Here is a 23,482-nt window from a genome sequence, read left to right as displayed (position 1 = left end):
GCCACGTGCGTGCGCCGGGCCGGCCCACCAGGACGGGGGTGGCTCCCGCGCGCGGGCGCTCGCGGCCGCCCGGACGGGCGCCGGGGAGATTCTCCCACTGCCCGCGAGGGGACTCCCACACCAAGCTCGTGCTCAGGCCCAACCACCGCGCTCCCTCCGCCACATCCACGACCAGGCCAGGCGCTGCAGCCTCCCCGCGCGTGCTGGCGGGTGGCTCAGTCCGATATGACAGCCACGCCCCCACTCCCGTCGGGCGCTGCAGTGCAGGGCCAAACTACGTGAGTGCGGGGGTGCAGAGTCGGTCAGCAGCCGGAGGGGACGGATCCTTAACCGCGCCCAAGTTAATACTAGAGGAAACTGTGAGCCCCACAGAGACCTCCGCCGTGACATCTTCGCCTGTAGTGACTTTAGCTTTAAGCCGCCCCGCTACACGTCGGCTTTCAGACTCGTCTACTGACTGGGCGAAAGAATGGGCGATTCCAAAATATTAAAGGAACTCCTGGAGAGCCAAAGACGGCCAGCACCGCTGCAAAGACGGCTGCCTGGCGCCTTACAGAAATGAGTGAGAGCGGCTTTAATCACTTACGCCCGAGCGCATCGCGGCGCCCGAAATCCCTCCTTTCCCCATTCCGACGGTCACCGTGGTTCGGCCCGCGGAGGCCTCCGCCCTCAGGCGCGCCCGCAATCGCAGCTACGTGGGCGGGGCCGGCGCTGCAGGGGGCGGGGCCGGCCACGGCTGGGCTGCGCCAGGCTTGGGGAGGGAAATCTGTATTGGTCTTCAGTGTTTTGGCCTTTGCCCGCCTATGGGCGCCCATCGTGGTGGTGGTAGTACCATCCTAAGAGTAGACGCGGTAGCGGGCGGGGAGCGGCTGGGGAGGGGACGGAGGGAGTGTGCGGTGGGAACTGAGCGTCAGTTTGGGGAGATGGACAGTCCTGGAGATGGTGGCGGGGAAACTGCGCTACGTGAGTGTGCTTAATGCCCCTGAGCCGTGCGCCGAGAAAGATTAAAATGGTAAATTTAATGTCATGTGTATTTTATGTCAATTGAAAGTGCTGGGGAGGAAGAAATTTCTCCACGCCTGGAGGTTCTAGTTGGTCAAAGAACAAATTGACGTGAGCCAGATGAACACGATTAAAAAAACAAATTTAATTAAGTCCGTAAGAGGAATCCAGAGACAAAGATCCAAAGACAGTCAGGGACAATGAAGCATGTATGTCCTCCTGAACCAAGGAGATGGGGCTGGGGGCGCTGAGGCTTCAAAGGGAAGAGAAGCAAGTCACAGGAATATGTTTGGTAGACGAAGACTGGATGGGCTACTCGAAACCACCGGCACGGGAATGTTAAGAGAATTGCCAGTCCCTCCCTGTCTGCCACGCCTAGGTCACGATGTAGTGTAGCTCTCTAATGGTGGGAGCTCACCTCCTGGAGCAGGATCTCCACCTAAATTCTTTTTATGCTGAAGGTCAAAGTGTCTTTCAGAGTCTCGGGCCTCGTTTTCAGCTCACTTGTGACAATGGCACATCTTGGGGCAGCCTGCCCTTGGCCCCTACAGCAGAAAACACAACCCCCCGGGGTGCTTATATTGCCTGATACTTTTTTTGAATCCTCCCATCTTAGACATTCCCTGTGTAACTTGGGCAGGTCACTTGGCCTCTCAGTTTCCCTACCTGAAGAGTGAGGGGTAACACATTTTATGTGTGTGGCCTGCGAACTGGTTTCACAAGCAAACAAGTTTCTCCTGGAGGTTAAAGTGAGGCTCCTAATTTCTAGTTTATTCCGCAGTTTTCATAGATCACTGGGCTTTGCCAGCCCCTTTCTCCTGAAAGTCCTAAAGGCGGCAAATCAATGGACAAGAAGCAGATATTCGCAGAAAAGCTTGGAACGGCTGGCTTGGCTTGGAACAGCACAAACGTGTTGCATTCCCAGTGAAGGGCCTTTAATGCAAATAAAATCAGAGATGCCTGTACTATACTTTCATTCCTGTGACTAATTTATTTTATAATTGAAAGTGTGTACCTCTTTATCACCTTCACCTAGTTTTGCCCATCCCATGCTCCCTTCCCCTATGGCAATAACCAGTCTATTCTCTGTGTATGAGCCCATTTCTGTTTTGTTTATTTGTTTGATAACTCATCCATGTTTTCGATTCTACATGTAAGTGAAATCAGATGGCATTTGTCATTCTCTGACCTATCTCCCTTAACATGATGCCCTCTAGGTCCACCCATGTAGTTGCAAAGTCAAGTCTCCATTCTTATGGCTAAGTAATAATTCCATTGTGTGTATGTACCACATTTTCTTTATCCAAGAATGTATGTTTCTTGCCATCTTAGACTTACAGTGTAATGAGGCCAATATTAAAGAATGAAAGCATCACAGAAATATATAAGTGCCTTTGTGATAGGTTCATAAATTCCTTGACATTCCCCTTTCAAAAGAGGATGCCAGACCATGCTCCCTTAAGTGTGGTTGCACTGTCACTCCCTCCTAACAAATAGGATGTGGCAGAACTGATGCTATGTGCTTTCCACGTCTAGGTCCTAAAAATGATAAGCTTCAGCTTGGCTCTCTCTTGGATCACTGGCTCCGAAAGAAATTGACCACCATGTCCCAAGGACACGCAGGCCATCTGTGGTGGGCCCCAGGGTGGCGGAGTTGAATTCCAGACAGTATCAGCACCAAGCATTCAGACAGGTGCAGTGAAAATGGGACATCCTGCCTCAGCCAAGCCCGGTCCATGCCAGAGAGAGGTGTCAGCAGAAACCAACTCTGCAGATGCCTTCAGGGACTTCCAGCTTCCAGGACTGTGAGAAATACATTTCTGTTGTGTGAGCCACCCAGTCTGTGTTGTTCTGTTATGGCAGTTCGCACAGATTGCAAGACGGAAATATGTAACATATATAGAGAAAGGCCTAGAAGGGTACACATTAAATGAACACAGTTTGATGAAGGTAGGTAGTATTGGTGGCAGTGGTCAAAGAAAAATGTTGGCACAGAATCTAGGTGACAGGTTTGCAGCTGTTCACTGTAAAATTCTTTCAACTTTTCTGTGTGTTCGAAAAATAATAAATTTTTGTTGGGGTTAAGGACTTAAGAACCAGCTTTAAGAACCCCCCTCCCCTCACACACACTGGAACAATTTGAGCTTCAAAAAGAATAAAACATTATATGGTTGACTTAAATATAGTATGTTTAAATCCATTTGTTAATAATGGTATTTAGAAAAAAAAAAAACCTGTTGCTCAAGTTGAATGTTGCTGGGCATTGTCTCATTATTGTAAAAGCAAAAGACTAGCAAAAAATAATTAAGCTTGCTTTTCTTGTTTTACTTTGTGTTTCAAGGTAACCAAATAGTTGGTGGAGGATTGTTCTTTATTAAACAATTCTGGCTAACAAATGCTGAAGGATAAAAAAATAAGGGAAGCAATATTTTGCAACCCTTATGAAATAACTAAGCAATGATCCTGAAACCATTGGGTAGGAGGTTGATGAGGCCTGTGTCACCCAGGGCCGAGGATAACGCTGTCTGAATTTAAAGCTATAAATTTCTCTCTACATACTTCAGTTACATCCCACAAATTATGTGTCGTGTTTTCTGTTGAAGATGTTTTCTAATTTCCATTTATGATTTCTTCTCAAATTCATACATTATTTAGAAATGTGTTGTTAATTTCCAAATATTTGAGGATTTCCCAGAGTGTTTCCCAAATCAGTTTCTGGTTTAATTATGTTGTGACCAGAGAACATACTTTGTGTGATTTCAGTCCTTTAAAACAATGTATTGAGATTTGTTTTATGGCCATGAATCTGATCCATCTTGGTGAATATACACTTAAAAATTGTACTGTGATAATTGGGTGAAGGGTTCAGTGTATATTAGTTAGGTCAAGTGGTCTGATAGCATTGGTCAGATCTTCTAAAACCTGATTTTCTGTCCACCTGTTCTATTGGTTGCTAAGAGAAATGTTGGAATCCCCCAATCTAGTGATGGATTTGTCTATTTCTCCTTTCTGGTTTATCATTTTTCTCATGTGCTTTGAAGTTCCCTAATAGGTGCCTACATATGTAGGATTGCTTTGTCTTTTTTATAACAAATTTAAATATTTTAAATATTCCCTTTTATTCCTGGCAATAGCCCCTGTTCAGGAGGCAACTTTGTCTGATATTAATATAGCTAAACTCCAGCTTGCTTTTGATTAGCATTTGCAAGGTGTCATGGATTGTGTCCCCTAAAAAGATAAGTTCAAGACTTAATCCCCAGTACCTGTGAATGTGACCTTCTTTGGAAATAGGGTCTTTGTAGGTATAATCCAGTTATAATAAGATCATACTGGATTGGAGTGGGCTCTAACCCAATGGCTGGTATCTTCATGAGAGGTGGAAGTTTGGACATAAATACATAGAGAGAGGACACCATGTGACATCAGGACAGCAGGGGTGACAGGTCTACAAGCCAGGAAATGTCAGGGATTCCTGGCATCTGCCAGAAGCTCAGCAAAAGGGATGAAGGGATTCTCCCTCAGAGCATCAACAAAAAACAAGCCTACTGATACTTTGATTTCTATCTGTCTTCCAGAAAGGTGGGAGAATAGATTTCTGTTGTTTTAAGCCACCCAGTTTGTGGCACTTTGTTACAGCAGCTGGGAAACTAATATACATGGTGCAACTTTGTTATCCTTTTTTTTTTAAAGTAGATTTTGTAGGCAGTTTATAGTAGGATCTTAATCCAGTCTGATAATCCTTGCCTTTTAATGGGAGTGTTTACATCATTTACATTCAGTGTGATTACAGCTCTGGTTGGGTTAAGTCTGTTGTTTTACTATTTGTTTTTTATTTGTCCCAACTGTTCTTTGTTCCTTGTTTCTTCTTTTCCTTGCATTTTTAATTAATTGACAAATTTTAATTACATTTTTCTGAACTATTAGCTTATTCATTATACCACTTAATTATTTTTATACTCATTATTTAGAGTTTACAGTGTTTTCTCTTCACAGACTCCCTTTAAATAATATTCTACCCATTCACCTATGCCCATCTGCTCCCTCCTATCCTTTATACTATGTTGCTATACATTGTAATTTTATATTCTATGTTGCAGACTCCAAAATGTATTGTTGTTTTTTGCTTTAAACAATAAATCTTCCTTTAAAAGACATTAAATGACGTGAAAATGCCTTTTCTATGTACTCACCCATTTGCCATTTCTGGCGTTCTCCATTCCTTTGTGTGTATTCAAATTTGCATCTGTCCCGTGTTCCTTTTAGCCCAACAGACTTCCTCTGACATTTCTGGAGTGTGGTTCCACAATGGTGAACACAGCCCGCCTCCTAGCTAGACAAACATAGACCTCATGCTAAAGGCCTACCACTTTCTGTTACCTGAAACGTCATGGCTGTCAGCAAAAGATTACATTCTAAAAGGCAAGAAAAAACACAATCTGAAGAGACAACAGGAGTGAAAACCAGACTCAGATATGACAGAAATTTTTTTCATTATCAGACCAGAAACTTAAAGCAATTGAGTAATATGCTAAGACTCTAATGAAAAAAACAGACAACATGTAGACACAAGGCAGTGTGAGCAGGAGAGGTGGACACTATGGGACAAGTGAAAATGAAACTACTAGGAACTAAAACCACCATCCCAAATGAAGACTGCCCCTCACGGGCTCATCAGTAGATGGACATAATAGAAGAAAGAATCAGTGAGCTTGATGACATATCCATAGGAACTTCCCAAACTTAAATGCAAAGAGAGAGATGAATGGGGAAAAAAAGAACATCGAAAAACCTTGGGTAGGTGACAAAAGGTGAACATACATGTAACAGGAATACCAGGAAGAGAAGAAAGAGAGGAGGGGGCAGAAGAAATATTTGAAGTAATAACAGCTGAGAACTTTTCAAAATTGATAACAGAAACCAAACCACAAATCCAGGAGGCTGTGAATTTACCAAGCAGTATGAACACCAAAAAGTCTACACAGAGGCATATCATACTCAAACTGTAGAAAACCAAAGGAAAATAGAACATCTTAAAAGAACCCAGAGGGAAAAATCCTGCAGAGGAACAAGGATAAGAATTATATGGGACTTGTCAGAAACCATGCAAGCAAGAAGAGAGTGGAGTGAAATATTTAAGACATGGAAAAAAAAAGACCCACTAAGCCTGTAATTTTATATCTGGCAAAATCATTCTTCAAAAGTGACAATGAAATAAAGATATTCTCAGAAAAAGGAAACAAGGGGAATTTGTCGTCGTTAGATCAGCCTTGCAAGAAATGTTAGAAGGGCTTCAGAGAAGGGAAAATACATTGTTCACAAACTGATCCACTTATAGAAGCAAAAGCTCCAGGGAGAGATAACTGGGGGTACAATGGAATCTTTGATCTTCCTCCTAAATGGGGCTGTAGACATGTCATCTGATTTTGAATCCATGACTTCAGGATAATAATAGCAACAGCACGTTGGGAGATGGTGGCTCCTGGGAAAGCCCAATGCATGGCAATGGTGGTATGCGGGGCAGAGGGTCAGGACCGAAACTGTCTGTGGTAAGGCTCCTTTGCCCCCCAGAAGCAGTATAGTGTTATCTGAAAGTTACATTGTGAATGTGTATTACAAATTCCAGGGCAATCACTGAAATACTTTTTTAAGGAATATAATATACACAGCGGAATCATATAAGATGATCAATTAACCAGCGAAAGCCAGAAACGAAGGGAAGATCCGAGAACAAGTACAACGAATAGAAAACTGTTAAAAGTGTGGTAACTTTTGATCCAACCACAGCAATAATCACTTTAAATGGGGATGGTCGAAATACACCAACTGAAAGACATAGACTGTCTGTCAGTGACAGAGAAACCCATTTTAATATAAAGACACAAACATTTAAAAAACTCCGGTAGACCAATTTAATAATAGGCAAAGGACTTGAGTAGACATTCATCATTTTCCAAAATGAACATCCCTGGACATAGGTCCAGTCACACAGGTGTGGATATGCTTTGGGGTCTGCCTCCATTCATAATGAGTAGCCCAGTTTATTCCAACAAATAGGATGGCCTATGGCTGTCTGTCCTGTGTGTCCACAACATCCAGGAGAAGCTTCCTGCCCTGGGCAAGGGAAACCTCAGCCTGCTGTCTCCTGGGCGATGGCCTGCCTCTGGCTCTCCTGCCCTGGCAGAGGATCAGAAAGAGCCTATTGTGGGTAGAGTGAATTGGCAGAGGGGCTGCTAGGGCCTTTAGTCATGCCCGGTTCCTTGTACAGACCCAGTGCCAAGATTTGCACATGGCAGGCAGGCAATTGTGGGTTGCCTGGGGTCAGAATCATGGCTCAGAGGCCAGATATGGGATAGGACTCCAATCCCCTGGTTTACTTGTCTGAGAGGGAGCAGAGGCAGCATGTTCATTCCCATCTGTTGAAAGATGATTAAAGAAGACATTTTAGACAACACAAGCTTCAGCACTAACAAAGCCAAGCCTCCCTTCGAAGAACTGCAAAACTGGCGGAAGGTGGGAAGCTTTTATAGGATAAAGAACCAGGAAGAGAAAAAAAGGAAGTATCTGATGGGCTGGGGCCCCCTTGCTCGAGGTGAGAGGGAACGAGGAAGAGAGTGCAGAGCCTGGGGCAAGCTTGGCCTTTTGGAGGCTGCTGACTGGAAAGACTGCATTTCTGATCCCGTGGGGCATTTGGGGGTGGGGGGGGTGGGAGGTGGGTAGTAGGGGGGGTTGGTAAGTGGAGTTCCTGAGGTTTGGTTTGCTTACCTGGCAACACCAGCAGGCACAGCTCCATCTTAGGCCTCGAAAGTTATTTTAACACATCAAAACCATAATTTAAAACTTAAATTCATTTTAAGGCCAATTTTAGAGTTCCCATGAAATCATGAGTTTGATGGGCTAGCTATAGGTCAATTCATGATAAATTGAATGGTAACTATTAAAATGTTCTGCCACATCCCCACTTTGGGAGCCTGGGGCTTAGGAGAGATCCTGGCTGAGCCCCAGCAGCCTCCCTCTTTAGCTAGATAACCTTGGGCAATTTATTGAATGCCCATAGCCTCAGTTTCCTTATCTTGAAAATGGGAATAATGATGGCACTTACCTCATAGGTTTGGCAGAGTTTCCAATAAGATAATGTGGGTAATTTGTGTCTTTATTTTCCTGTTTACCTTAAAAGAATGAGAAGTATTTTCAAGAAGCAACCAGGTTTTGAAGAGATGGGAGGGGTTACTCCTGATTTTTAGAAGTAGGCTCAAAGCTGGGAGGTGCCCAGTTCCTGAGCCTGGGGGCCAGTAGATGGGGTGGTAGAGACCTGGGGTGCCCTTGGGAGCCCCAGTGTAGCAGGATCTCTACCTGGGTGACTGGCAGGGGTTGGGCAGCTTTGCTGCATCCCAGCAGAGTCTCAGGGGCCCCATTAGGCTGGTAGAGACCAACAGTGATGGTCTGAGCAGGGCCTCAGCTCCCCATCTCCCTCCCAGCCCTGGGCGGCCTGGGCTGGTCTGTCGGCACTGTGTGGCCTGAAGGACCTTCCCTAAAACAAAACAAAACAAAACAACATGAATTGAATTTCATCTTTGCCAGGTGAGTGGAGGCTTCTTATCAGATTTATTGTGATTTAGGCACATGAAGAAATGAGACGTTTCCACATTAAATTAATTCTACGTCCATAAAGTACAGTGCCTACACCTAGGCAGTGCTCAGTAAATGGCAGCCATTGTTAGCTCTGCTGGCCTGAGTTTGAATGGACTTATCCTGCCAGCGTGTCCTCTGTGATTGACACGCCTGTCCCGGCCATGGTCCTGGAGAGCTGACCCAGAGCCCTCTGGGAGAAGCCCAGGATGAGGGGCTATCTGGCTGGTGAATCCCTGTGGGAAGCAATACCTTGTTCCTCTGCTATAGGGTGTAAGGGGCGTCTGCCAGAGTGAGAGAGGCAGGCAGAGAGGGGAGGTCCTGGGCTCCACATCCTTTCCTTGGTCCTCTGTGCTCTGTGGACTGCAGCTCCAGGGCCTCGTTTGAAGGGCTGGAAGGTGTGGGAACCCCAGATGACCTAGGGCACGTGCAGGCGGCGTTTACAAGCTTAACATTAGAATGAACAGTTGATCGGGTGAGTATTGACAGATGTAAATATCTATGGAGCCTCAGCCTCAAACAGGTACAGAGCATTTCACCTCCTCAAGGACCCCTCACCCCTGGGCAAGCTTCTTCTGGTCTCAGTGTCCCTCATTTGGGGGAGGAGAAAGCTAAAAGGTGTGAAAAGAAAATTAAAAAACAGAACAAGCAATTTATGGGGGACGTGGAGCAGCAGTAGAGTTATCCACATTTCTACTTGTAAAAGTGCTTTCTACATTTTGAAGAAGGGCTGGGTTTTTAGAACAGATTTGCATTTGTTTTGTGATATTTCTATCAACTGTGAAGAAACAGAACTGCAGAGCTACAGAACCCGAGACAGCTGATTAATTACGTGTGCAAACGTCTAATTTCCTCATGTGCCTAAATCATAATAAATCTGATAAGAAGCCTCCACTTATATAGCCAAGATGAAATTCAGTTCACTCTGAGGTTCTCACAGTGCTGGAGCACTACAGGCAGCCCAGCTCAGGCATATGCCACGTGTGCGGCTACAATGTTTAACACATTTAAAACTGTCCAGAAATGGCAATAGAGTTTATGTTTATCATACTCTTGTCTTTCTCTATAGATTTATAATGTTACTATAGATAGTCTTTTTATCTATATGTAGTGTTCTATATAGTATTTAGGTAAATAATGTTATTAGATAAGATGTATTTTATCATATTTAAGTCTATTTATAAAATATATATGTGATTAATACTGTATGTAGTAAATACAGGAAGAGCAAACATACATAGATCAATATATAAATATATAGGTAAGTACATACAAGTAAAATACTATATATAGTAAATACAGTTGACCCTTGAACAATTCAGCGGTTAGAGGCACTGACCCCCACACAGTAAAAAATCCACGCATAACTTTTAACTCCCAAAAACTGAACTACTAATAGCCTCCTGCTGACCAGAAGTCTTACTGATAACATAAATGGTCAACACATATTTTGTAAATACGCTGCATTCTTACAATAAAGTATGCTAGAGAAAAGAGAATGTTTTTTCAAATTGTTGCAAATCTCCAAAAAATTTCCAATATATTCATTGAAAAAAGTCTACATGTAGGTGGATCCATGCAGCTCAAACTCATGCCTGTTCAAGAGCCAACTGCATTTATATATATAAACTTATAGTGTATAACATATATAAGATTTTATTTATTATACATGAATTATAAACCTATGAAGAAAGACAAGGGTATGATAAACCTTAAAATATATATTTAGTCTTCACGTATATAGTCCTATCTGTGTCACCAAACAACAAAATGCATGTTTGTGAACCTCACTTATATGTACTTTCAGGGAATGTTCACTTTTTTCCATTATGTTAGGAAGTTAATTCATGTTCGTATATAACATGGCAGCTCGCTCATTGTCTCGCTGACTGGCATCCAGCTGTATCTCTTCCCAGTTTCTTTATCCCTTCTCTGGCTGATAGAAATTTGGGTTATTTCAGGCTTTTGGTATTGCAAATGGCACTGCACCAAGCCTTCTGACATGAGCAAGAGTTTCCTGCTAAATGTACGTAGGGCTGGAGTGGATGGTCCCAGGAAGGCATCTTCAACTCTAACAGAAATATCACATTTTTCCCAAAGTAGCTGTGTAGCCAAGCCCGCTTACTTCTGTGCAGACCTTGGGAGGAGCCTGCCCTGTGACTCCTGCAGCACCATCGCTCAGAGGCCGCAGCACAGCACTGGGCATCTGAGGGCTTAGAGCCCACGGCCAACCAGCCAAGTCCCAGCCGCTGGGCCACCTACCTGGAGCTTGCCTCAGATGGGGCTTTCTGCTCTCTGGACCAGCTGACTCACCATAAAACGGGAGGGAAACCTCTGCCTCGGAGGGACACAGGACCTAGAGACATGACCGAGAATCCCACTGCCCTTCTTGGCTGGATCCTGTCCTGGAGGGAAAATCTTTTTGAGGCACATTATTAAATCAATGTGTGAATGGACAAAATTAGAATCTGAACAGTAGATTAGATAAAGTACATTATCAGGTCAAATCTGCTGAAGTTGGTACCTGTGCTGAGGTGATGTAAGAGAGATAAGATGCCCTAAGGAAACGTGCTGTCTGGCACTTAGGGATAAAGGCCAGAATACATACAACTCACCCTCAGGTGTATAAATAAGGACTGGCAGCTGTGGGAGAGAGAAAAGGTCTCTGTCTGGGCCTAGTGAACCACTGGAAAGGAGGGATCCCAGAGGTGGACAGCAGCTGGAGGGTGTGGGGCCCTGTAAACCAGGGCCAGGTTTGTTCTGGAACAGGGACTGGGGAGGAATCCTATGTTTTTGTGGTGTGTGAATTTTTTAACAAGGATTCCTTTCCAAATCAGAGAAAGCACAGAAAATAAGTACAGCAAAGAGCCACGCCTGTTTGTTTCCACACCACTTGAGCTACGATTGCATTTTCTTACCTCTACCATGGGGCCTCAGAACTTTCCAGAAAAGTCTAGCGTACAGGCCGCCAGGGCCGCCGGTCCCATGTCATCTGAAGCAGCTGCTCTGTAACTGTTGTTGGGAGGAATGGGTCCGCAGCAAACTTAGCAAATGTGCCTGTGCATGGTCTGGGGTCCTGAGCGCTTTCCCTTAGTCCTGGCTCCTGCCCTGTCCAGCAGTTCTGGGGTTGTTGGGGGATGCTGAGTGTCTTGCCAATGGGTTTCAGCTGCAGGCAAGTTTGCTATGGATTCAATGTGACCAAAGAAAATTGACAGCAGAACGCTCTTTGGGGTGAAAGGGTTATACCCAACTTTATTTCCAGGTGTCAGGTCAGTCACTAGAATCCCATTCACTCAGAGCAAGTCTGTATGCAGCAAGCCAGTCTCTGCCTCTAGGCCCCTCCATCCACACAGCTGTCCTCGGGGCCTATCTGCACAGTCGTCCCGCACAGCCGCACAGCCGTCCTCTGGGCCTCTGTCCTTGGGGCTGCCACCACTCCAGCCTCTGCTCTGCTCTCCTGCAGCCTTGTAGCCCTGCCACTGTGTTGTGCCCAGAGCACTGGGGGGAGCTCTTTTTATAGAGTCAACAGCCATGTATTGCCCACAGGAATCTTGGCCACAGGAACTCTCATTTTATCCACAGTGAGGGCGCCCCTCATGTGGTCAGTTCTCAAACTCGCATCCCTGCCCCCTTGGAATGAGTGTGTCCCACGAGAAGCGGAACAGAGGGTGTCTGAGTGCAGCTTTGGGAGTTAGGCTGGAGTCAGAGCAGGCTTCCCACTCCCAACTGTGAGCAGTGGGCTGTCGTCCCTTCCCAAATGTGCAGACCTGGGACCGGGCTCCTAGGGTGGGTGGTGGATGAGGGAATGTTCAGTGGTGTGAAAGAGTGAGGGGCAGAGGAGGACGGGGCAGTCGGCCTTACCTGTCCAGAGCTCGAGTAGGGCCCACCCGGATCAGTGAGCTCCAGGGTGAGGGCTGCCAGCAGTGGGACGGGGGCCTAGGTGTGGACTGGGACTGACTGTCCAGGGAAACGGGCAACTGAGCTGCCAGCAGCCACAGCTGGGATGCACCAGGGACCTGGGGGTCTGGGTGGGCCACATCAGCTTTGAGTTCTCCATTTGGTAACGTGGTTGGTCATGCTTCCTGCTCCACCAGACTGTAGCAACACATTCTGTACAATCTCGATTAAGCTAGCTTTGCACAGATGCCATCTTCTAATGTACTTTTTTTCACTTAACACTGTATCATGTTTTTTCTGCCCATCACTATGTAATGTTCATAATTTTTGTTTTAACAAATCATTGAGTGAGGTAGTTTGGATTGGATTCTGGAACAAAAATAGGGCATTAGTGGAAAAGCAGGTAAAATCTAATGTCTGGAGTCTAGTTGATAGTAATGTACTAATGTTAATTTCTTCATTTTCACAAATGTGCCATGGTCTCAAGATGGTAATGTGAGGGTTTATGAGCACTCTCTGAACTATCTTTGTAAGATTTTTGTAAACCTGAAATCATTCCAAAATAAAAAGTTCATTAAGTATTATTGAGACTCACAGACATGTACACACTTGCCTTCACAGCAGCCTTATTCACAATAACCAAAAGGTGGAAGCAACCCAAGTGCCCATAGAGGGATGAACAGGTAAACACAATGGGGTCCCTCCCCACGGTGGCGTATGAGTCAGCCTAGAAAGGAAGGGGATTCTGGCACCTGCTCCAGCATGGGTGAACCTTCAGGACACAATGCTGAGTGATGCAAGCCAGTCACAGGAGGACACACACTGTGATCCATTCGTATGAGGCCCCTGGGGGAGTCACAGTCACAGGGACAGTGGGTGGTGGGGGCCAGGGGCTGGGGAGGGGGAGGAATCTCAGTGGGGACAGAGGGTCAGTGTGGGGAGATGGACAGGCCTGGAGATGAGAGAGGCGCTGCTACACAATGTGAATGTGCTTAATGCCCCTGAGCTGGGCTGAGAATGGCTAAGATGGTAGGTTTTATGTTGTAGATACTTTACCACAATATGATGTTTTAAAAAGAAAAAAAGTACTGGCAGCTGGCTGCAGAGGCCTGATGGAAGTGCAGGTTTGACTGGCCTTGGTCCTTCCCTGGGTGAAGTGCACAGGCTGGAGGAGGTGATTTCCAGGGTCCCCACTGGGCACACAGGGTGTGGACAGACTTGAGCTGGCAGAAGGAACAGCTCACCTACAGGGGGCTTCAGCCCCACCCTTCCTGGTTGATGCTTTTTGATGCCTTCCTGCTTGAATTCTGACTTTAGGGGACGCCGGAAGCCCTTGTCCCTCAGCTGCATCGCTCAGCTGTTTCTCCAGAATGTGTTATCTGAACTGGGCCATCTCTAGGCTCACAGGGGCAGAAGGAGAGGTGCGCTCGGGGCCAACTAGTCCCCAGGTCCTCCAAACTTCCTCTTCTCACTGCCTCCTGGGATGCGCACCTCTCCAAATGCCCGGCGCCTCAGGAATCAACCGTCCTGCTCACCTCCGGCACCTGGGGCCAGGCATCGCCTGTCCCAGAGTCTGCTTCTAGCCCTACCACGGGCCAGCGACTCTGCCTCTGAAACAGGTGGGCTGACCCACAGGGCAGGGGGTGGTGTCCCTGGTCCCGGCTGTGAGGCAAACCTGCCCTTCCCAGCTGCTAGTGTCCATAATTATCGGCCGTCCTGAGATTTCTCCAGCACCCACTGCTGCCCAGGCACTGGCTCGAACACTTTATAAACAGTCCCTCATTTTATCTTTTTGGCATTTATTCAAAAAAAAGTACATAGTATACAGACATTCTATTCACTTCCATCCAGAATTTTAAATGTTAATATCTTGTCACATTTGCCTCAAAAAATTCCTAAGGAAAAAAAAAAGATTTGAAGCCCACTTTCTGTCTCAAATTTCATCTGCTCTCCCCTCCCCTGAGGAAGCCATAACATATCTATAAGTAATCTATAAGTAGTGCTTGGTATGTTTAATAACATTTCACTGACCTAATTGTAAATTCTCATGCAGTTGTAAATCACAGCTTGCCCAGTTCCTTCTGATGATGCAAAGCTACAGTGTGACGTCACAGCACAGGGGTGGCATCGATATGATCCCCCCATCTTACTCATATTTCCCTAGTTTCACCTGTCCCCATTTGTGTTTGCTGTCATGTGTTTTCAAGTACACAGTGTCCTCTCCATATCCTTTTACAACACCCTTTTTCACCCAAAATGTTTTCAAGATCTACCCATCGTGGTACATGGTGTTCTAGCTCGCGCAGTGTAGGAACGTACTACCGTTCATTATTCATTCCACGCTGACAGCAAAGCAGGTTTATTTTGTTTTCTTGGTGTTATAAATAGTGCTACAATGAAGGGTCTTGTTTTTGTTGCCTGGAGCTATAGTTTAGAGGCTCTGATGCCGAGTGGAATGTCCGGGTCATAGGATATCTGCATTCCAATTTGTTAGACTAAACAAGTTGCCCTCTGCAGCACCTACACCAGTGTACACACCCTCCAGCCAGGTGGGAATTGCAGGAATAGCTTCCTTTCTCTTCCTCTCCTGCGCTTGAAAGAGTATCTGTCTTTTTGTTTGAATTTGCATTTTCTGATGTGGGTAGATTTCTGATTTTAGCAGAAAAGGAAATTCCTAAATGCAGCTGAAGTCTCGAGGAGGGAAACCAGGCTCAAAGTTAAGCAGGCGAAAATGTGCAGATCAAGCTGAGAGCTGGTGGAGGAGACAACGCTGTTGGCTGCTAAGTCCCAGGTGACAGGGCTCCCACCTTGCCACCGCCACCGTGGACAGCAGCCCCCGTTGCCAGAGGAGCCCACAGCTTGCACTCCCTTAGACGTGGAAGGTGGCTGAGGTCAGGAGCCTCAGTGCCCCAGCGGCTACTCTGCTCCATGACTCCAGCTTCCAGTGTGAGCCTAGGAGGGTGTGGCTAGGACATTCTCAGACAGAATGGCTCAGGTCCTGAAAGCCAGGGCATGATGACAGATGCCCAATATACCTAATGAATAGTAAGCTGAAAATGTTTGCATATGTTTATTGGCTTCTCAGATTTCCTTTTCAGTGAATTACACACACACACACACACACACACACACACACACACACTTTTTGGCCTCTTTTTGGTGATCTCCTTTTTCATATTGAAGTGTATGAGCTATTTATAAATCCTGTAATGCCCTCTTTATACCTATTATAGATGTGAAAGTATATTCTCCTGGTCTGGGGCTTCTCTGCCCACCTGGTGCATGGTGTGTTTCATCACACAGGGTGCCGTGCTGGCACCTACAATTATCAATATTTGTCTTAATATTTCTTGTGTTCTGTGTTTCTCCCTGGTTTGAGAATGTGGCTAGATGGTTTATTTGGATTAACTAAGTTCTGGATAAAATGCAAAAACCATCTCATTGAAGTCATTGGACAGTAAATAAGATAATAAAGAATTAGAATCTGAGGCAAAATAAGAGCACCAAGGGTATTTGCCTCCTGGGTGAAGCTGAGCTGCAGCTAATGGTCTCCTCATACCTACTGGAAGAAGATAAAGGGACCAGGGTCTAGACAGTGTTGAGAGCGCAACAGCGAGCCATCATCCCTTAAAACCGGGACCCAAAGCCTGTATATACACACATCCTTAGGCAAAGAAGGAAGCAAAATTAAGTTGCCCTTTGGCATTGCAGTGGGAGCCAGAAGGGCGGTGATGGCATGGAACAGACCCTGTGAGCAGGACACTCCCCCATGAGACGCTTATAACAGTAAACCAGCCTCACCTGGATCTGTGGCCCCAATTGGGGAGCCCAAAACCTGAAGCTTCAAAAGCAAAGTGGTCTCAGGCTGGTAGACTGCCAAGGTACTTGGCGGAAGCAAATGTAAATTTTAAGTAATAAAGGGCTCACTTTCTTCTCACATCTAGAGGTGACCCTTTAATTGTTCTCACTTTCCTGTTTTCCCATATGTGCCTTAAGACTGTACATCTCCCTGTAAGCATTGCCTTGTCTGTTCTCTTGAGTTCTGAGAAGTACTCAACTTGTCAATTTCAAATACTCTGTATTTCACTATGAATTATTTTACATTTCCACATTATAGGACACGGTGGCTAGCAGTTTATGAATAGTTTGCACGGAGGTGTAATTTACATAAAGGAAATGCATGTGTCTTATGTACTGGAGATCAGAGTCTGACACATGCAGGCATCAGTGTAACTGATACCCTTAGCAAGAGATAGACCCTTCCTACCTGCTCACTAAACTCCCCTGTGCCCTTTCCCACCCGGGCAACCACTGTCATGATTTCTTTCACTACAGATTAGCTTTCCTTTTTCTGGATTGTCGTACGGTTTTGCCTGTTCTATAATTTTTTATATAAGTGGAAAAATGTACTTATTTTATGTCTGGCTTCTTTCACTCAGCAGTTTTTGAGATTCATCCCTGTTGCGTGTATCAGCAGTTCCTTCCTATTTCTGAGTCCTGTTCCATTGTATGAATATCTGACAATTTGCTTATCTGTTTCACTTTTAATGAGCACCTGAGTTGTTGCCAGTGTCTGGTTATTGTGAATGAAGTGCTGTGTACATACTTGTATAAAACTTCTTACACACGTTTTCAATATGTGAGGACAAGATGGTTCATAGAATAAGTCTGTGTTTACCTTTGTTAGGCACCACCAAACATTTCCCCAAATTGAAGTTACTTTTTTATTGAAATATAGATGATATGCAATATTGTACTGGGTTCAAGTATACAACATAGTGATTTGACAGTTATCTAGGTTAGTAAATGCTCACTCCAGCTACTGCAGTTACTATATGCCAACACAAAGAGGCTACAGAACTACTATGTTCTCTATGCTGTACTTTCATCCCTGTGACTAATTTACATTATGACTGAGGTTTTGTGCCTCTTTATCCCCTTCACCTATTTCACCCCCAACCCCACCAAATTGACTGTATTTTGCATTCCTACCACAACATCTGAGAATTCTGGCAGGTCCACATTCTTGTCAACATTTGTTTTTCTCATTCTTTAATATTAATGATGTTTTATTTTTTATTTTGGTATCAGTAATATAAAATCACATGAGCAACATTGTGGTTACTAGATTCCCCCCATTATCAAGTCCCCACCACATACCCCATTACAGTCACTGTCCATCAGCATAGTAAGATGCTATAGAGTCACTACTTGTCTTCTCTGTGCTATACTGCCTTCCCTGTGCCCCCACCCCCATGTTATGTGTGCTAATCGTAATGCCCCTTATTCCCCTTCTCCCTCCCTTCCCACCCACCCTCCCCAGTCCCTTTCCCTTTGGTAACTGTTAGTCCTTTCTTGGGTTCTGTGAGTCTGCTGCTGTTTTGTTCCTTCAGTTTTTGCTTTGTTCTTACGCTCCACAGATGAGTGAAATCATTAGGTATTTGTCTTTCTCTGCCTGGCTTATTTCACTGAGCATAATATCCTCTAGCTCCATCCATGTTGTTGCAAATGGTAGGATTTCTTTTCTTCTTATGGCTGAATAATATTCCGTTGTCATATGTACCACATCTTCTTTATCCATTCATCTACTGACGGACACTTAGGTTGCTTCCATTTCTTGGCTATTGTAAAAAGTGCTGCGATAAACATAGGGGTGCATATGTCTTTTTGAAACTGGGATCCTCCATTCTTAGGGTAAATTCCTATGAGTAGAATTCCTGGGTCAAATGGTATTCCTATTTTTAGTTTTTTGAGGAACCTCCATACTGCTTTCCACAATGGTTGAACTGATTTACATTCCCACCAGCAGTGTAGGAGGGTTCCCCTTTCTCCACATCCTCGCCAGCATTTGTTGTTCCTAGTCTTTTCTATGTTGGCCATCCTAACTGGTGTGAGGTGGTATCTCATTGTGTGTGTGTGTTTTTTAAGCTGAGCAGTGAGGAAGCTTTATTTAAAGGTATTCATTGTGGTTTTAATTTGCATTTCCCTGATAATTAGCGATGTGGAGCACCTTTTCATGTGCCTGTTAGCTAATGATATTTAATTTTAATGGTCAGTATGTAATGGTATCTCACAGAGGTTTTACCTTACATTTCTGTAACATTATGTTAAACATACTGTTCATGTGCTTATTGGTGATTTATGTATCTTCTTTTGTAAAGCTTCTTTTTAAGTAATTCTTAAAAAGAATTTTTGCCTGTTTGGTTAAGTTGTCTTCTTACTATCAAACTTAAAAATTCTTTATATTTCCTGGAGGTGAGTCTTTTGTTAGGTACATGTATGGTACAGATTTTCTCAGAGACTGGGTCTTACACTGTCATTTTCTTTCTGGGGTCTTTGGAAATCCAGAAGTTTTGAAGTTTCTATGTAGTCCAGTGTGTCAGTGTTTTCTTTCACGGCTCCTGCTTTTTGTGTCTTTCTAATAAATCAATGCCTGTCCCAAGGTTGCAAAAATTTTTCTCCTAGAAGCTGAATTTAAGTTTTACATTTAGTTTCATGGCCCATTTTGAGTTAATTTTTGTCCGTAGTTTGAGGTAAGAGATGAGTTTCCTTGATTTTTCCAAATGGACATACACTGGTTTACTATGACTGGTTGAAAAGGTCATCCTTCCCCCCATTGAATTACTTAAGCATCCTTATTGGAAATCAATCGAGTGGATTACTTTCTGGGCTCTATTTTATTCCATTGATCTATTTGTGCTTCCTTTTGAGAATACCACATTATCCTGACTCCTATAGCTTTATAAAAGCCTTTAAATCAGGCCACAAGAATCCTCCAACTTTGTTCAAGTTTTTATTATCTTAGATATTTTGCCTTTCCATAAAAATTTTATAATTGTATACATTTATGTGTAAAAGGCTTATTGGGATTATGATCAGAGCTGCACTGAGGCTGCAGATCAAAGTTGGGTAGAACTGGCATCCTAAGAGAGCTCAGTGTATAGCAGGCATTCAGTGAATGTTAGTGTGGTTAGTATTTTGTGCTGCTTGCCAGATAATTCTGATTTTCTGTCTTCCAGGCACATGGCAGTGTCACACTCCTGGTTCTCTTGTGGTTGGGTGGGGTCATGTCACTAGTTCTGGCGGAGTTGTGAGTAGAGCATTGTGTATCATTTCTGCACCAGAGCATTCATGCCAGACCCTCTAGAGTATGTTCCCTTTGTCACGGTGGCAGGAATACAAGATGGTGGCTGGCCCCGAGTCCTACATATCCCAGTGACTATGATAAGCATAACCTCTGTTATTTCAGGTCTCTGAGATTTGAGATTGTTACTGCAGCATGATATAACTTATCCTGACTAATAAGTGAACTATTATTAATATTTGGCCATACTCCTCCAAGCATTTTAGTAACTCTTTTGAAAGGTCCTTGACAGGACTTGGAAATCCTCGTGTTAGTAGGATTACCCATAACAGGCCCTTTCTGCACACCCACCCCATGTAGTGCAGTCCCAATTTAGGTGTTCTGCATTCCAAGTTCTGCCACTTTGCCAGTATAGTTCTTATTTTCCTAAATGGAAAGCAACGAATGTTACTCAAAAAACAGATTAAGAGCCTTATATAAATTAGATTATTGCCATTAATCAAGCTTTTAAAAAGTGGAAATTCTAGTTTCTGTCTACTGTTGCTTGAATGAAGCAGACATAATACAAGGATTATCTTCTTTGGTGAGGATCTAAAGAAACAGACAGACATGTTTCTGTGCACGTTTCCCAAGAGCTCTCTATTGGAGAAATCTGGCAATGAAGCCCACAGCTTGTTAGGACTTAATCCCCTCTTTGGGAGGCCTTCAGAACCAGTGGCTTGCTCTCCTTTCCTCCCAGAACATTCACATTGCCAGCCCTACCGCCTGCTTCCCTCCATGTGCTGTGAGAATTCTGTTGTGGTCTGCTCCTCTGTTCAATTCCATCTGGAACGAGAGCAGGGACTTCGCTCCCTCCCACTGCCACACAAAATTTGGAACCTAATAAATGCTCGGGAAATGTTTGCGGGAAGAAAACAAACTTTTCAAGTAGAGCAGTGGTCTTCCACCTGGGCTGCACATTAAAATCATCTGGTGGTTAAAAAAAAAATCTCAAATGTGAGCCACACCCCAAACTGATTAAATCTGAACTCCTGGGAGTGGGTTCCAGGCAGAGTATATTTAATTTAAACACTTCCCCGGTGGTGAGAAGGTGCAGCGAAGATCCAGAACCATGGAACTACAGGTTGTGCGATCATATGTCAGGAGTGTTAAAATAATTTAATATGTTATTACTCTTCAATAATATCTAATTTTATATTTGTATAATGTTTTACAGTTTTCAGAGTACAATTACTTTTGAACATTTAATAAAGACCTTACAATCTCTATAAAGGGACAGAGATAAGTACCAAATAGTGCCAGGAAGTTAGCAGCCAGGGTGTGTGTGCGGGGATGGGGGAGAGTGTGGAGTCGTGAAAGTGCTGAGCACATCATTTGGTGCAGCAGCACCAGAAAGGAAGCCGAGCGAGCGCGGTGGAAGAAAGCAGCACGGGATGGGGGCGTGTGGGTCACAGGGTCCTGACCTGGGGGAGCTGCCCTATGCCTTCCGCGTGAGGGGGCAGCGCTTCCTAGGCTATAGTGAGGACGGCAGGCTACTGTGTCTGCCCCCACGGGTGTCCTAGGTGTGGCGATTCCAGACTGAGGGTCCAGTGGCTATTTCAAGGAGAAGCAACGTCCTGGGGCAGACTGGGACCTTTCCTAGGAAGCTGACAGGGGTCTGGGCTCCTGGCGCGGTAACCAGCTCCATGTGTTAGTAGTCAGTAATGTGAGCTCCTGAGATCCCTACTTTGGAGGGAGCCCTCCCAACTGCTCCCGCGTACTCTCCTACCACGTCTGCCCCCACGCTGAGCTCCAGGAAGACAGTTTGCAGCCGTCTGATCCTCAGGGCCTTTGCACCTACTGGACCAGTCCGCTGCTCCTCCTGCGTACGTCTTTAGCCCCCAGCATCAGCTCAGGCTCTTAGCCCACCCAGGGGTCCCTTCCCTGGCGGCATGGACCTTCTTCTGAAGGGCTCCCACGCCTGGCTTTGGAACAGCAGGGTTACTTGCTGCACCCTGGTCTCCTCCGGCCTCCAGGTCGGGGAAGGTTTCCGAAGCACGTAAGTGTGGTCGGCGCCCAGCAAGGATATGTGTGACCTCCAGGCGGCAGCCCGCAGACTGAACGGATGTAAGAGCGAACGAGGAAATGAGTGGGTGGGGAAGTGGGCGAACGAGGGAGTGGGTGTGGACGAGTGGGCGTGACTGACTCTTCCAGGAAGCAGTGAGCGGGCAGGCGTGATGAACAGGGCGGGTGGGTGAGTGAGCGCGGTGGTGGGTGCGAGGGAGCAGGGCGGGGGTCGGTGAGCGCGTGGTGAGGCACCGGGCGAGCGGTGAGCGTGCGGATGGGTGTGGAGAGAACTCGGGGCGACCGGGCAGGGAGCGAGGCCGGGGAGGAGAGGCCCACGCCCAACAGCGGGGGCTAGGGAGGGAGCACGGGAACGTCTTCCCGGGGCCCGCGTGGCGGGGGCGTGACGAGACATCTGCGGGCGGAGCCGGAAGAGGGCGTGGCACGGCGCGGATGGGCGGGGCCTGGCCGGGCGCGGTCTTGACGAGGCCCGGGTATGGGCGTGGCGTGGCGGCGCCGGGGAGGAAGTCACGCGGCGTGCGCTCACATGACTGGCGGCCTGATGGACCGGCTGCCCGCCGAGGCGGGCGCGGCGGCGGCGTCGGCGGCGGTGGAGGCGGAGGTAGACGCGGACGCGGAGGAGGAGGCGGGCCTGCCGGCAGCAGGTACAGCTAGCCGCTCACCTGCTCCCGCTCGCGGCGCTGGCCCGCGCTCCCGCGGCCTTCACGCCTTTCCCGCCGCCCGCGCCCCTGGCGCCCTACCCTGTCCCACGCCCGGGAGCGCCGGCCCCCGCCGACCTGGAGCCCGCGTATCTGTCCAGCCTGCACCAATCCGGTCCGGAGCCGGGTGGAAGGGCGCCGACCTGCGGGGCTCCGACGGCCGTCGGGCCGCCGGGGCTCGGGTGTCCCCACAGTCTCCTTGAGTGCTTCGCCCCGGTGGAGAGCGGGAACGGTGGAGGTTCGGCTCTTCTCGATGCCCCATCGGAACGTGCGCCGCCAGTCCTCCGAGGGGGTGGAAGCCAATGCATGGGGTAACGGGTTGGGGTTCCTCGCCTCGGGCCCTGGCCCCAGGAGGCCACGCTTAAAGTGAGCTCTGGGAGTGTGTACAGATTCCTCCCTCGGAGGCAGGGGAGCTGCTGGGGGCATCGGACCGGCCCGATCGACAGGCAGACCCGGGGCGAGGTTGCGTGCAGACGGCAGTACCCCCGCGGCCCCAGAGCGGGGTCTTAGTCGTTTTCCCTTTCTAATGTAGCTGTGTGAGGGCAAGCATGTGGCTGTCGCTGTGGCTCAGAGCATGCGTTCATGAAGTCACGCGTTCGAGCCCAGCGTGGGCCGGTCAGACGCCCGTACCGGGGCCCCACACCGGTTCCCTTGTTGGTCACACTTGGGAATGGGAGGCTGTGATCCCGTGGGAAGGCTTCTTCCCCTCCGACTGTAAAGCAGGTGCTGGATGTGGTGGCTCGGGGGTCTCTTCTCAGGTATAGGGAGCGACTAGATGTTCCATATGGACCCGCTCCCCCGCAGCCCTTGTCATCTATGGATAGGACAGCTCTCCGAGTCTCCCCACCTGTGACCCCACCTGGAATTCCCAAGCTCGTTGGCCTCCCTTGGGTTATTGTGATTTTATGAGGTGTGCTGGACCTGGAGGCACTCGTCAGTTCAGAGCGCTTTCCTGAGGGGTTCAAAGAATGCAGCCTGTCACTTCATTCCGTTTAAAATTTTCCACCATCCGATGAGGCAGGTGCTGTGGTAGAGCAAGCCTTTTTTACACTGGGAAAATGAAAGCCCAGAGGCAAGTGACTTGCCCAAAAGTGGGCAACGTTCAGGGGTG

The 23,482-nt window shown here is 46.6% G+C and overlaps 1 protein-coding gene across 10 annotated transcripts in view; it reads left to right on the top strand.

Annotated features, from left to right (window-relative positions):
* Positions 1-269: 269 nt before the first annotated feature.
* SNX8 (sorting nexin 8) overlaps positions 270-23,482 on the top strand; it is a 50,124-nt gene continuing 26,911 nt past the window's right edge. For 8 of the 10 annotated variants that reach the window (XM_073214945.1, XM_073214943.1, XM_037008532.2 and 5 more), the window contains exon 1: positions 22,134-22,317. In XM_073214945.1, coding sequence (XP_073071046.1) covers positions 22,149-22,317 — 169 coding nt within the window. In that variant the 5' untranslated portion in view covers positions 22,134-22,148. Of the gene's footprint in view, positions 563-21,809; positions 21,843-22,133; positions 22,318-23,482 lie in introns of those variants that run through there. The other 2 variants (XM_073214946.1, XM_073214947.1) reach the window with 2 other exon arrangements.

The sequence above is a fragment of the Manis javanica genome, chromosome 10 (assembly GCF_040802235.1).
Source record: "Manis javanica isolate MJ-LG chromosome 10, MJ_LKY, whole genome shotgun sequence".
NCBI classification, from domain to species: Eukaryota; Metazoa; Chordata; class Mammalia; order Pholidota; family Manidae; genus Manis; species Manis javanica.
Note: the sequence above shows the minus strand (reverse complement) of the source record. Positions and strands in the feature narration are given on the sequence as shown.